Below are 13656 nucleotides of genomic sequence, written 5' to 3' on the forward strand. Positions count from 1 at the left end.
AAACACCATAACCATATCCAATGAACATAAGGGAGCAAAGAAACCACATGTGATCTACTGGCTGGGTCCACCACACTGTTCAGGCTGAGCTATTCCTCTGTGGTGTTATTTTTCTCCTATTTCTGGTGTTTCATCTAACCATAAAGATTTTTAGGTCTAAATTATATGCACTTCAGAAATATGTGCACATAGTCATATATAGATTCTGACTGAAGATGCACGGCCGTCAACTGAGCAAATGTTATACAGTAGGTGCAAGCTTGCCAAAGCCTGGTTTTAACTGGTACAGCAGCTGGGGGTCAGAGCAAATCACTCTTATGTCCTTGTGCATCTCCAAGCTCTAGACAGAATAATGTCACAGACCATTTTAACTGGGTGGCTACTGGCATTATCTGACTTCATTCTGTTTCCCTGCCCCCCTCCCCGCAATACACTGCAATAAACCACAGCCTTTAAGATTTCGTTTCTTTGGTTTTGATTGCTTGAGGTTTGATTGGTCCAGTTCTAACAGGTTTGGTGGCTATGGTGGGTGCAGTAGGTGGCTTTTCTTCTACTTTTTCCCTGACAGACACCAGGAGGGTTGGTCAGTGTTTCAGGAGGTTTACTTGAATCACTGTCCACTTTCTGGGTTTTGCCTCCTATCTGTTTGCTCTGTTGCTGTTCAGAGAAGAACCGCTGTGTGGACTGAAGAACCTGTGCTATCTGCTTTGCACCTAGGACCAAATGTCTTCTGGCTGAGTCCTCTTCCCAGAGCTCTCTTCTTCATGTCTTGTTCAGCGTTCAACGCAGCATGGGTCTGATTACCTCTGACTCCAGATAGTGATCCACAAGGACCCCTGGCTACATGTGGCAAACGAGCATGGCTCATGAGGCCTGTGGTCAGCGGAGGAGGCATCTGACTGGCCAGTGCCATTGGTGGCCGCTGAACAGGTGCTGGGAAGGGATTAGTATGTGGGGCTCTTACCAATGGAGGGACCAGGTTAGGCTGAGAGAGAATCTGGGGTGCAAACTGTGTAGGAAATGGCTGTGTCATTCTCACGGTGGCAGGGGCTGACTGGAACTGCTTCTGATAGACAATGCTGCTCATTTTGCTGGACTGGCTGTTTGGACATGTTGAAGTAGCCCGGAAAGGACTAGATGTAGGTGTAGTGCTTCTACCGCCGATTGGAGGTGTGCCAGGTTTTATATCAATGCCACTTCCAAAGGCTTTTAGTTCCATTTCAGACATTTTTCCTGTGGTTGCAATCATGCTGTGCTGTGTCCCAGCAGGGATTAGTCCTCTGAAGGGTTGGCTTACTTGTGCAGCACGGCTCAGATTCTGAGCCTGAGCTTGTGCAGTTGTGTGCTGTAAAGGGGGCTGAAGAGTCTGAGGCAAAGCAATCAGAGGCTGCCCAATAGATCCAAAATTAGGCAAGGAAACCTGGGATGCTGGTAAAGGAACTGTCACCTGCTGGAGAGCACTCGGTGATTGGGCAGTGTTATAAAAATTTGTTTGCCCAGGCTGTTGTACTTGTCCAGAATAAAGATTTGAGGCCTGGGTCAGATTTGCTCTAGCCTGGAGAAGGTGCATATCTATCAGTTGGGGGCCTCCCAGTCCTGATGTCTGCCCCAGCTGGTGTTCATACAATATAGAAATAGGCTGAGTATTTGAAGTTTGTTGAAAGGCAAGATCTGATTGTGCCTTGGCAAGTTCCTGGTGTTGGACAGCTGGGAAGTTGTGGATAGCAGTACCAGAAAGCACCACAGAGGGCTGGAATAGACTGCTTTGCATAAAGGCTGGCTGAGATCTATATGGCTGAAGTGAAGAACTGAATAATTCTTGAGCCTGGGAAACAGCAGGACCAACCCCCAAACTCAGCTGGGCTTGATGTTGCCCTTGCAGTGGTGCATAAATAGGGATTGGAATTTGCTGAATTGAAGCTGGCTGAGAGAGACCTGGCTGGAAGCCCTGCTGCTGGGCCAAGGATGGTGGAGCTAGCAGAGCATGTTGAGTATTGAAGAGATGACTTGTATCCATGTAGAAAGCTGGGATCTGAGCTGCTGCAGACTGAGACACATAAACTTGTGGACTATGTTGTTGCTGGGCAATAAGTGAAGGCATGCAGCTTAACTGTGAAAAATGACTTACAGAAGGCAGGCTTCTTGTCTGTAACTGCTGGGGTTTCACTTTACAAATATTAGGAGGGTCCGATGTGGTGGTAGATTTTGTACTCAAAGAAGAGGTAGTGTATGTACCAGCTCCTGATAGTGATGTTGTAGGAGTGACTGAAGCGACAGGAATCTGAGGCACTGACGCACTTGAGAATAAACTATAATTGGCAGTGCTGGGCCCACTGGCACTACTGCTAACTCCACTTGCAATTGGAGGTGCTGTGGAAGTTACTGGAGACCACTTTTCCCTTACGTTTGGAGAATTCTCAGATGCCTTGCGTGCAGACTCCATCTTGAAGGTGAGGCTGAAAGTAGTAGGAGGAACTGAAGTGAGGCTGGAGCTCTGTTGCATTGTCTCCCTCTTAGGGAGGGGAAGAGTGTTGGGCAGGGGCACCTTTGCATTAGTGCCATATTCTGCAGATGATACTGAGATCATCATTCCTATTTCTGCAGACATTTCTGAGACTGCTTTGGGTTCCTTTACGGTGACAGGATCTGTGCTTCGGACAGTTGCAGGACTTGGCTTCTCTTTTCCTTCTGGCTCCACCTGTTGGGCATCTTTTACTTTTCTATTTTCTAATGAACGTTCTTTTCCAATGGGACCAGGTTTATGTTCTTTGTTTTCCAGTGGACTCAAATCTGGAAGTTTTTGGGCTTTGATGGGTCCTGCCCATGGCTGTTTCTGCCGTTGTTCTTTAGGTTCAGGTATTTTGTCCGTAGATTTTTCCAAAAGAACAGGAACAACTTTATTTTCATTCCCATTTGAAGCTGGAGCACCAAACTGAATTGTATCAATACCCATTTCAACGCCACTCTCTTCACCATTCTTTGTTCCCTGTGATGAAGTAGCTGATCAAAATGATGTTAAGGGCTTATTCCATGCACTGAGTGCAGGTGGCTGTGGTGGACTAATGGGACCCAATTTCTTAGAGATGTCATTCAGTACAGATGGGGAGGACACCTTGTTATCCCATAATTCAGCTGTAAGAGTGCCATGTGACTGCGGAGTCTGGATGGATTTTTATGTGGCTATGTAATCTGGGCCATTAGGTGTCTGAGCTGAAGGTAGCCTAATTGAAGGTGGTGGCTGTTTTGAATGCTGTGTTGGATTCTGCACTGGTTTGTGGGTCTGTGCCTGAGTCTGGGCTGGAGCAGCAGGGGCTGGACCTGGGCTTGGAGTTGCAGCTGAGGCTGGGACAAGTGGGAATGGCGCTGCTGGGGATGAGACTGAGGCAGTTGGTGTGGAGACAGCTGGGACAGTTGGGGCTGTGACAGCTGGGGCTGGAGCTGGAACTGAAGCTGGTACTAGGGCTGAAGCAAGGATGGGAATTGAAGCAGAGGCCAGAATGGGGACAGATGCTGGGGTTGACACTGAGGCAAGGATGGGGGCTGAAGTGGGGGCTGAGGTTGAAGCGGAAGAAGCAGCAGCTGTGACTGCAGTGGAAGTGGAGGCTGAAACTGGGGCTGAAACTGGGGTCAGAACTGGAGCTGAAGCTGAGGCCAGAACTGGAGCTGGGTTGGAGACAGGAACTAGAGCTGTGGGTGATGCGAGAACTAGAGTTGCAGTTGAGGCTGGAACTGGAACTGTGGGTGGTATTAGAACTGGAGCTGAGGTCGAGGTGGGAGCTGGTGTTGAAGCTAGAGCCGAGGCTGGAGACAGGGTCTTCTGGGTCCCTGTAGCTTGTTTTTTGGCAAACCTTGGAGGAAGCTTAGAAGTTTGGCTTCTTCCTTTATCATTTGCATTCTTTTTGTTCCAGACCTGTATGACTTGTTCTTCCTTCTTCCGGCGTTCCTCGTCCTGTAAACGTTTTTGTTGTTTTTTGGATACCACTTCAGTAAAACCATCATCATTCAAATTTGACTGGGGGTCTTCAACTACTGTTACTTCAGGATGACCATCAATTATAACAACACTTGCATAATTGTTGAGATCAAACTGTGACAGAGCATCTACTTTCTCTTTGGGCTTCTTAGGACCTGGTTTTTCATCCTCTCGTTTTTTCCCAGCAGAATCCTTGGAATTATTTTGTCCTGTACCATTAGGTGCTCCCTCCTGGTGGTGTGCAGAACCTCCACTGACAGGGTCAACACCAGCTATGCCTGCTGACTGATCATCAAATGGCCCTCTCTTTCCACTTTTTGATGGTGGGCCACTTCTTCTTTCATTCCTCCGACCTGAGAAATTCCTTCCTGATTTGGGTGGTCCACTGTTGCTACGTCTATTCTGGCGATCCACACCAGGCCTCTGACTGGAGAAGCTTCTTTTTGCTATCTCCCTCTTTGGAGGCAAGGTATTCTCACCAGTCTTTACAACTGCTTGTGCATTCAAGACAGCATTTTTTTTTCATCCCTCTCCTGCCTCTCATTGAAATCACTGCTTTCAGAAGCTGTTTCCCACTTTTCATTTGCCTGATCTGAAGAGTTCTGGTTAGATAAATCTGGTGTCTTATTCCCAGGTATATCCCCAGCAGTACTGGCTGGTTCTTGGGCCAGATTATTAATGGTGCCATTTGTGGGCACTGGCACCTCATTTGTTTTTGAAGCAGCCTCCCTCTCTCTTAGCCTTCTAAACCGAGGCGGCTTATCTTGCCTTGGTGGTCGGGTAGGACGCTGCCCCCAGGGCCTCTCTCTGGCTGGGTCAAATTTCCGTTCAAATTTTGGAGGCCGTTTATCTGCTGGTATAGGAATGAACTGCTCATGCCTTCTTGGTGGCTCTCTGTCTTCTGGTTTAGGAGTTTCTGTCTGCCTTGGATTCCACTGATAAGCTGGTCTTCGTAAGGTAGAAGGACATGATGGACGGCCTCCAGGATCCCTTTCACCTCGCCTAAAAGTCCCTCCTCTGCCTCGTCTTGTAGGCTCTCCTTTAGGAAGGAAGCCTGGTTTCGACTTATCATCATCCCTAACATAAGGCTTTTTTAGTGGCCGGTTATCTATTCGGACATGGTTTTCAGGCTTGAAAGAAGACTGGGGCTTTATGGGTTTTTTGTTTTCAGACCATTCCTCTCTCTTGGGAAGTTTGCCTTTGCTTAAACTATCCTTGTCACTTGCACTTTCGTGAACTTCATTGTCTGTGTCAGTCTCTGAACCCCGCTGTCATCGTCTTTTGGGGACGACTTCAAAGTCAGAACTCTCACTTCGTGTCTCACTTTCTTCTCGTTGTCTCAGAGGGCCTGAAGGCACGTGCTCTGTTCTTGGCTTGTTGTCTCTATACTGAGGATAATCAAGAGTGTGACCTCTTCCACCCCTGCCACGCCCCCCATAAGAGCCTCTGTAACTTCGACCCCTGGAGTAATATTCACCCCTGCCTCAGCCTCTGTATCCTTGATCTGGAAACCAGTCTCTATCTCTAGCTTCTTTCCAGTATGTCCTGGGGGGTAAAGTTGACTCTTTTTTAACTGCTGGTCTTGAATCTGGTCGAGGTCTCTCTATACCAACATCTTTAGTGATGACTTTCTCAGGCTGTTTTTCTTCTTTGACTGTTGGTGCTGCAACAGATTGCTGGTTTACAATTTTAACTGCAGGCTCCACCTGAACACTACTTACAGTTTCTACAGGCTTCTCAGTATCTTGAGATGGCTTGTGAGTCACAGCTGAAGTTTCTGTGGAAGGAAGTTTCTCTGGTTCTGGCTGCACTGGTGGTGGAACTGACTGGGTCTGAATTGGTGCAGGAGATGGTGGTGGGGGAGGAAGAAGGTCTTTCTTTTCCATCTTTTCAGGTTTTACAACTTTCTCAATGACCTTTTCGACCTTTTCTCCTTCTTTCTCTTTCCTTTGTTCCCGTTCCTCTTTCATATCTCTAAGTACAGGCTTTTAAATGGGACCTGATCTTCTCACAGGTCTGTCATTACCATTTTTCCCTTCTGTTGGAGCTTGGTCTTGGGCCCCAAGGAGTTTCTGATTTGGATTAATAAACCTTTTCAGGTTTTGGTCCTTCAGAAGAACGTAGAAAGCCATCTTTTCTTGTTTTCTTCTCTGGCCTTTCTGCTAGATCTTTCGAATCAATGCATCTACTTGTTACTTTAGAAATGCTCCCAGATGGCTCATTTCTTTGCTCTTCTGATTTTTGAGCATGATTAGACCCATGGGAAACACTTCTTTTCCAGGAAGGCTGAGTTTCTAGAGCTGAAATTCGCTGTTCTAGAGGAGTGGACAAGGTGTTTGGAACAGGTCCTTCAAAACAAACAGACTGATTATTTTTAACAGCATGGTGAGGTCTAATGTCTTCCACAGATCTGCTTAAAAACTTCTGTACATCTATCTCACTTGATTCTCTGACAAAGTCTGCTTCTGGATGAGTTTCCAACTGACTGTGTTCTACAGGATAAGCAGTGGTAATCTGTTCCTGCTCCAGTGCATTTTCAGGCCTAATACCCTCAGATTCTTCAGCTGCCTTGGGAGTAGCTATCTGCAGAAGCTCTGCGTGAGGATAGGGATCAGACCCCCACATCACACAAGGCTCGGGAAGGGAAATAGCATGATCTCTTGCAGATTGAGCTATGTGCTCGAATGACTCAGAACTGTTTGGTGACCCTTCCATCTGGTCTCTTCTCATTAATGGTTTAGGGGGAATCATTCCAGGATGAATGGGTGGAATTTCCATAGTAGGTCTTCCTGACATCATTCGAGGATCCATGTAGGACTGCATCATGAGCCACCGTGGATCAAAACCCATAGAAGCCAAATGTTGAGGGTGAGGCTGCATGGGCTGGTAAAGAGGCCTGTGTGGTGGAGGAGGGACAGTACTGCTGAACGGTTGTGAAGGAACAGTTTGTGCAAATACACCTTGTTGCTGCTGCTGCTGCCATTGCTGTTGTTTCATCTGTTCCTGCTGCCTCTGGAATCATGGTGGTAATGATTTCTGAAATTGCTTGAAATAGCTAGATAATACAGCAGGTCGAGGTTGAGATCCTGATTCTGGTTCTGCTTCATGGAGCGCTTGTGTGGTCTCCTTTTCACTGCGATTGCTGTCTTGTCTAGTGAAAACTGGCTCCTCCTCTTTATTACAGCTGTTTTCACTTTCTTGTTTCTCTGCCACAGGCTCTAAAACAGGTTCTGTGAGTTCTGTTTTTTCCTCCACTTTCTCCCTTTCTTTCTTTCGACTCACATTCTCTTTCCTGATCTTTTATCTTTTGTAGTTCTTTTTCCTTTTCCCTCTGTCGTTCTAATTCTCTCTTTTTCCTGCTTTCTTTCCTTCTCCATTTCTCTCTGTTTCTCCAGCTCCTTCTCCAGCTCTTTCTCCTTCTCCTGCTGCCTCTCCTTTTCTTTATCCCTTTCCTTCTCCCGCTCTTGTTCTTGTTCTTTTTCAAGTTCTTTCTCCCACTCCCGTTCTTTCTCTCTCTCTCTTTCCCTGATTTCCTCTGGAGATGGCTGTTTCTCCACAATGCCAAGCTTCTCATCCAGGCGTTTCAACTTCTCTGCACAGGCTGCCTTCCGCTGTTCCTCCATTCTTCCCTCTTCCTCTTCACACTGCTAACACGCTCTTTCTACTGCTGCAGAGATTTCAGACTGTTGTCTTCGCCTTTGCTTCCATATTTCATCCTCATCAGGGACTTGCTGCTTGGGGGGGGGGGAAGGGCTTGGTCTTCCAGGAACTGCCTGTCAATCTGGAGGTGGAGGATGCTGTTGTGCAAGCAATTTTGGAGGTGGTGGCAGATGTGAAGATGGTCCACGTTCCTGATTAAATGGAGGTCCTTTCCCATAGGGACCTTTTGCTACTGGTGGCTGAGCAGATGTCTGAGACGATGATTTAGTGTTGCAAACTTCATCTGCTTCTTTTCGGTTTTCAATGCTTTCAGAGGTTTTGGAACCTTGATCCTCACTACTATTCTCTTTAGGACTACTACTTCCTTGCTCATCATCATCACTGAAATTCAACCGTTTGGTATAATCTACTTCCATATGAGCACCTGCCCAACCTTCATCAGCTTCAGCATTGAGGTTATCAAATTGATCAAGGTCCTTCAGTTCAGATGCACTGAGGATGGATGGGCGCTCAGGGTCAGAGACCCATGAAGGAGGAGGACCTCTTTCCCGAAGACCTTTGTTTGTTTCAGATAAAGATGGTGGGAACCTCATGGAACCATGAAGAGGAGGATATGCCATCCTTGGATACTGCTGAAACATATAAGGAGGCATCATAGCTCTACATTGGGAAGCAAGGGCAGGCTGCTGTCCATTCAGCTTAGCCTGTGGAGGGCCACAAGCTATCCTCTTTTCCACCACTTTGAGGATGTCATTTTGTTCTGATGTCACAGCTGTGCCTTCATCCTGGCCAAGAAGTTTCTCATCCTGATCAGAAGAAGAGGGTGAGCCAGCAGACTTTCCACCATCTCTCTAGCAAGCAACATTTGGTGGTCGTAAACTAGGTCCAGGTCCGTAGTTGTCATCATTTGCTTCTTTTTCTTTTTTTTCCTGATCCCCAGCTGCCTGCAGGCTGGTAAATTCCTGCTGAAATTGACTATTCACCTGGATTCCATCTCCTTGCCCACCTTGCTTGTTACTGGCCCATGATTTGGGAGCAGGTGCTACTTCTGGGGGAGCTGCAACCCCAGGTTTTGGCTGTGCTGGTGACACTTCTGGTGCTTTTTCTTCTTCATGCTGTTCTTGTTTTGATGCCCATCCTGTGCCATCTTTAGGCACAATATTCACATTAGGATCATTGCCTTTGTTTTCCCCTTTGAGACTTGGAAGGTTAGCAGGTGGGGGCATGCGCTGTGAAATACCAACTTTTCCAAGACTTTGTAACCCATGTCGAGCTGCAACTGTAGTTTTCTGAGTTTCCAGTGATTTTCCCTTGTAAGTATTAAATAAACTGAGTGTTGCATACTTTTTCCCATCCTTTGCTTTTGTGCTCTGGCCTGACTTCTCCGACATTTCGGTGTAAACACGTGAGTCCAAAACCTCCTGCCACACCCTTTAAAATCAGTCCGCCAGGGTGAGTGTCAGGTTAGCACAGTTCGAGGGGCTGCCGAGCTCTGATCAAGGGAAGGGGAGAGGGACTTGGTGTTGGGGAGGTGGCTGGAAAGGCCACCGGGGTGCGAAAGCAGAGACTGCGGATGGACAAACCGGCAAAGCACTTTCGCTCCTTCCCGAGAGGGAGAGAGTGAGCGAGATAAAGAAGCAAGATGGCGGCTAGCCTATTTTTTTGTTTTGTTTAGACTACATCCCTGTTGGATGAAACGAAGGAGAACTAGGATTCTCCCTGGGAGAAAAGTCCCTCTCTATCCCAATGTCAGCCATAAAAGCTCTAGTTTAATATGTTTGATATGTTGAGTTCAGCTTAAAAAAACAGTTTGAATACAAATAATCTATGTTACCATCTTTTCATTTTGCAGGTGAGAAAACTAACTGATCCCAGAACCTCTGAGAAAATTTGATGTGTGGTTTCAAATAAAAAATTACAAAGGCAAAATAGGGTATTACACAGATATACAAAAAAAAGAAGAGAATCAGTAAAGCAGTGCTCAGTTTTGTTCCTAATGAAACATTTTATTCTGTCATTGTGAATATTAATTCATGGCAGATACCACTATTCAGGTTTATGCAAATTTCATAGAAGAAAAATATGTAAATTTGTCATTTTTCTTATCTCAAATTGAAGCCTCATTTGAAAAGGTTAAAAGCCTGCATAATTACACTGTTATTAAATGTCACATGGACTGATATCATGCAGGTTAGGCCAAATAGCTGTGTAACTCAAGTGTTGTTATTTGCAAACCTGCTCATGGGAGGCCCCTGAGGATATTATTACTGAGATACCAGCCCTTCTGACTTTATTGATGTTAATGTCAACAAGCCAGTGAATCTCTGCTGTGTCTTCCCTGTTTATTTTTAACTATAATGGTAATTAGCAATATTCTTGCTTTTCATGTATGACTATTCCTACCTTTGAATTTATATCTCATGTAACATTTTAATAATCCTTTTCATATGCAAAACTCATTTAAAGTGTATAATGTGTTATTAACTCTCTTTGTCAGAGAGAAGTTACTGAAAGTTTAATACTAATAAGCAGAGAGAGAAAACCAACAGGACTCTCAATTATTAACAGGAGTTATACCCTGAAACTTTTTGACACTGGATATAGGCACTTAAAGGTCTTATTTTAAAATGGCAAGAGACTGATAGTAAAAATGCTCTGAAAATCCGAAATAAAATGATGAGAACAAGAACAGAGAATAAGATCTATATTTTTTCAAATATAGAGAAGTCTTCCACTTAATCTTGGGAGAAAGACGAAAGATGTTACTCAGTAAAGTGAAACCATTGAATTTTTGTCATTTCCCTGACTGTCTTTAGGCATTATTGTAGGCATTAAGTGTCTTCAATAGAAGAACAGAATGAAATTGCTACTTGTTATAAAGTCTGAGGGGAAGGTTGCTGCTTTTAAAAATCTACCATCTTTTTGTGATATGATATCAAGAGAGTGTAAGTGGTCAGCTGAAAATAAGAGACAGGGTCACGGCTGTACAAGATACTAGAAATTTTCACATGAGTAATTTCACTTAGAAACAATATTGTAATTGGGTAGAGGGGCACATGACTGTAGATGTCCACTATATGAGAAAACAGAAAACTTATGCTCCAAGTTCCAAAAAAAGTTTAAATATATTGCTCATATAGAGAATCAGAGCACACCATAAATTATAAATGTAGCACACAAGGATATAAATATAACTAAGATGTTAATTTAAATGGACTGCATAAAATAATTTTACCAGTCACTTTAGAACTTAGAAACATTTAGGTCTCATATGATGCCCTAAAGTTTATTTAAAATGTATCATGTACACCAGTGCCTTCTTTATCTTTTGATCAATTTCTAAAGCCAAAAAAGCATTCAGGATGGTTCCCATCCCTGCAAGGCCAGGTGCTAAATTGATTTACTTTTATTAGTGTTGTTTTTCTTATTGACCTGCATTTTTTTAAGCACCCACTACATTTCTGTAACTGGCACGTGGGAAAGGAACACTGCTAAGCCTTAGGCATTTAAAATAGGGCCATCTCTGCAGAACAGCATGCTACATCATGGGAAGATCATAGGAGTAAAAAGCCTCAATCAAATTATAGGTGTAAATTAATTACCTTTGTAAGTTTTTATTTTGAGATAATTATTAATTGCCTGCAGATGGAAGAAGTAATACAGATAAACTCGCATCCTTTATCCAATTTTTCACGAATAGAAATATCTTGCAAAAAAATAGTGTAGTATCAGTACTGGGTATTGACATTAATAGGTTCAAGGTACAGAATGTTTCTATCACCATAAAGCTTTCTCATATTGCCCACTTAATGCCACATCCACTTCCCTCCTTGACCAAACACTAATTGGAACTCATCACTAGAATTTATTTGAAGAATGTAATATAAATGGAATAAGACAGTATGTAACCTTTTGGGATTACTTTTATTCACTCAGCATAATTCTCCAGAGATTCACCCAAACTATTGTGTGTTATCAGTAGTTGATTCCTGGTTGAGAAAGCTTGGGTTTAATCTCCAGAAACACACACACACACACACTTTATTCCTTTTCATTGGCAAATAGTATTCCATGATATTTATGTATCACAGTTTATTTAACCTTTTACTTACTGAAGTAAATATGGGTTGTTTCCAGTTTGTGGCTATTATTGAAAAAAAATCTGCTATAAACATTCAGGTTACAGGTATTGGTATGAACATAATTCTTTGTTTTTCTGGAATAAATGTTGTTGAGTACAATTGTTGAGTTTTATTTTAGGTGCATGTTGAGTTTATTAAGATGCTGATAGACTTTTCCAGAATGGCTACAATGTTGCTTTTTCACCAGCTACGTATGAAGAATCTGGTTTCTTGGTGTGAATAGCATTAGAATTGTCACTGTTTTATTTTAGCCGTTCTTATAGGTATGTTTGATACTTCTTTGTGGCGTGAATTTGTATTTCTCTAATGGTGAATGATGTTGAACATCTTTTCATATACTTTTTGGACATCCATATTTTTCTCTTCAGTGAAGTTCCTCTTTATATGCTTTTCCCATTTTCCAATTGCATTCTCTTTTATAAAATTGTTGACATTCAAGCACTCTTTATCTATTTTAGACCTCAGTACCTTGGTGGATAGGTGGTTTGCATGTAGTTTTTCCGAATCTTGGCTTGTCGTTTCATCATCTTAACAGTTTCTTACAGCCCAAGTTTTTAATTTTGATGAAATTCAATTTTCTTTTTTTAGATTGTGCTTTTGGTGACAAATATAGAAATCCTTCCTAGACCTAGATGGTGAAGATTTTCTCCTATTTTTTTGAAAGTTGTATAATTTTTAAAAAATATTTTTCATTGTAGATGGACACAATAGCATTTATTTCATTTATTTTTATGTGGTGCTGAGGATTGAACCCAGTGCCTCACAAATGCTAGGCAAGCACTTGACCCCAGCCCCAGCTGTATGATTTTTATGTTTTATATTTATGTGTGGGATCCATTATGAGTCAACTTTTGTGTAAGATAGAAAACTCAGAGGAGTTTCATTTTTTAAGGTATGAATGTCCACTTGCTCCAACAACATTTGTTTTAAAGGCTACGCTTCCCTTCATTGCATTGGTTGTGCACATTGGTCAAAACTCAGAAATATTTGTGTAGATTTATTTCTGGGTTCTCTTTTCTTTTCCTTTAATCCATGTGTTTATCCTTCAATAATACCATGAAATCTTTATGGCTTTAGCTCTTCTACTTTCTTTGTCTCCCCACAAAACTTTTAGAAAAATCTTGTCTATATCTAAGAAAGATCATCCTGAGATTTTGATAGAAAGAAACTATATACTGCACCTAAATGTAAATTTGGGAAGAATTGACTATGTTATTTCTTGAACAGTGTGACTTCACTTATGTAGATCATTGATTTTTTTCATCAGCATTTTAAAATTCTTGTCATCTAAGTCTTATTCATGTTTTGTTTAGTTTACACCCAACTCACTCTTTCTCTTCTTCCCCCTTCCTTCCTTCCTTCTTTCCTTTCTTCTTTTTTTCCTTCCATATATTCTTTATAGTGATTGTAGAATTTAATTTAATTTTTAAATTTCTTGTCCACATGTTCATTCTTAGGATATAGAAATACAGTTAATTTGTTTAATGTTCATCTGTATTCTTCAGCCCTGCTGAACTCACTTATTAGCATTTGACATATTCTCGTAGATTCTGTGGGCTTTTTTTTTCAGTGATAACAGACAGTTTTGTTTATTCTCTTCTAATCTGTTTCTTCTCTTCTTACACATTTTATTTCCTTTTCCTGTGTTATTGCACTGGCTAGAACTTCCATCACTATGTTAAATAAGAGTGGTGAGAGTAGATATCATTGCCTTGTACCAAGTTTAGAGAACAATCTTTCTTCTTTAAGTATGTTAGCTTTAGGTTTTTTTGAAGATGCTCTATCAAGTTGAAGGAGTTGCTCCATTCCTACTTTTCTGAGAGCTTTTGTTATGAATGGTTGTTGAATTTTGTGAAATACTTTTTCTATATCTATTGGTAT

The 13656-nt window shown here is 42.6% G+C and overlaps 1 protein-coding gene across 1 annotated transcript; it reads right to left on the minus strand.

The window, feature by feature from the left end:
- Positions 1-452: 452 nt before the first annotated feature.
- LOC143388125 (protein PRRC2C-like) lies at positions 453-9024 on the minus strand. Its single transcript, XM_076842081.2, is given in 7 exon segments — positions 453-560; positions 562-711; positions 998-4497; positions 4500-6000; positions 6002-7249; positions 7251-7320; positions 7322-9024. Coding segments are annotated over 7 exon segments (8280 nt in total).
- Positions 9025-13656: the final 4632 nt, after the last annotated feature.

Source organism: Callospermophilus lateralis, unplaced genomic scaffold (assembly GCF_048772815.1).
Source record: "Callospermophilus lateralis isolate mCalLat2 unplaced genomic scaffold, mCalLat2.hap1 Scaffold_103, whole genome shotgun sequence".
NCBI classification, from domain to species: domain Eukaryota; kingdom Metazoa; phylum Chordata; class Mammalia; order Rodentia; family Sciuridae; genus Callospermophilus; species Callospermophilus lateralis.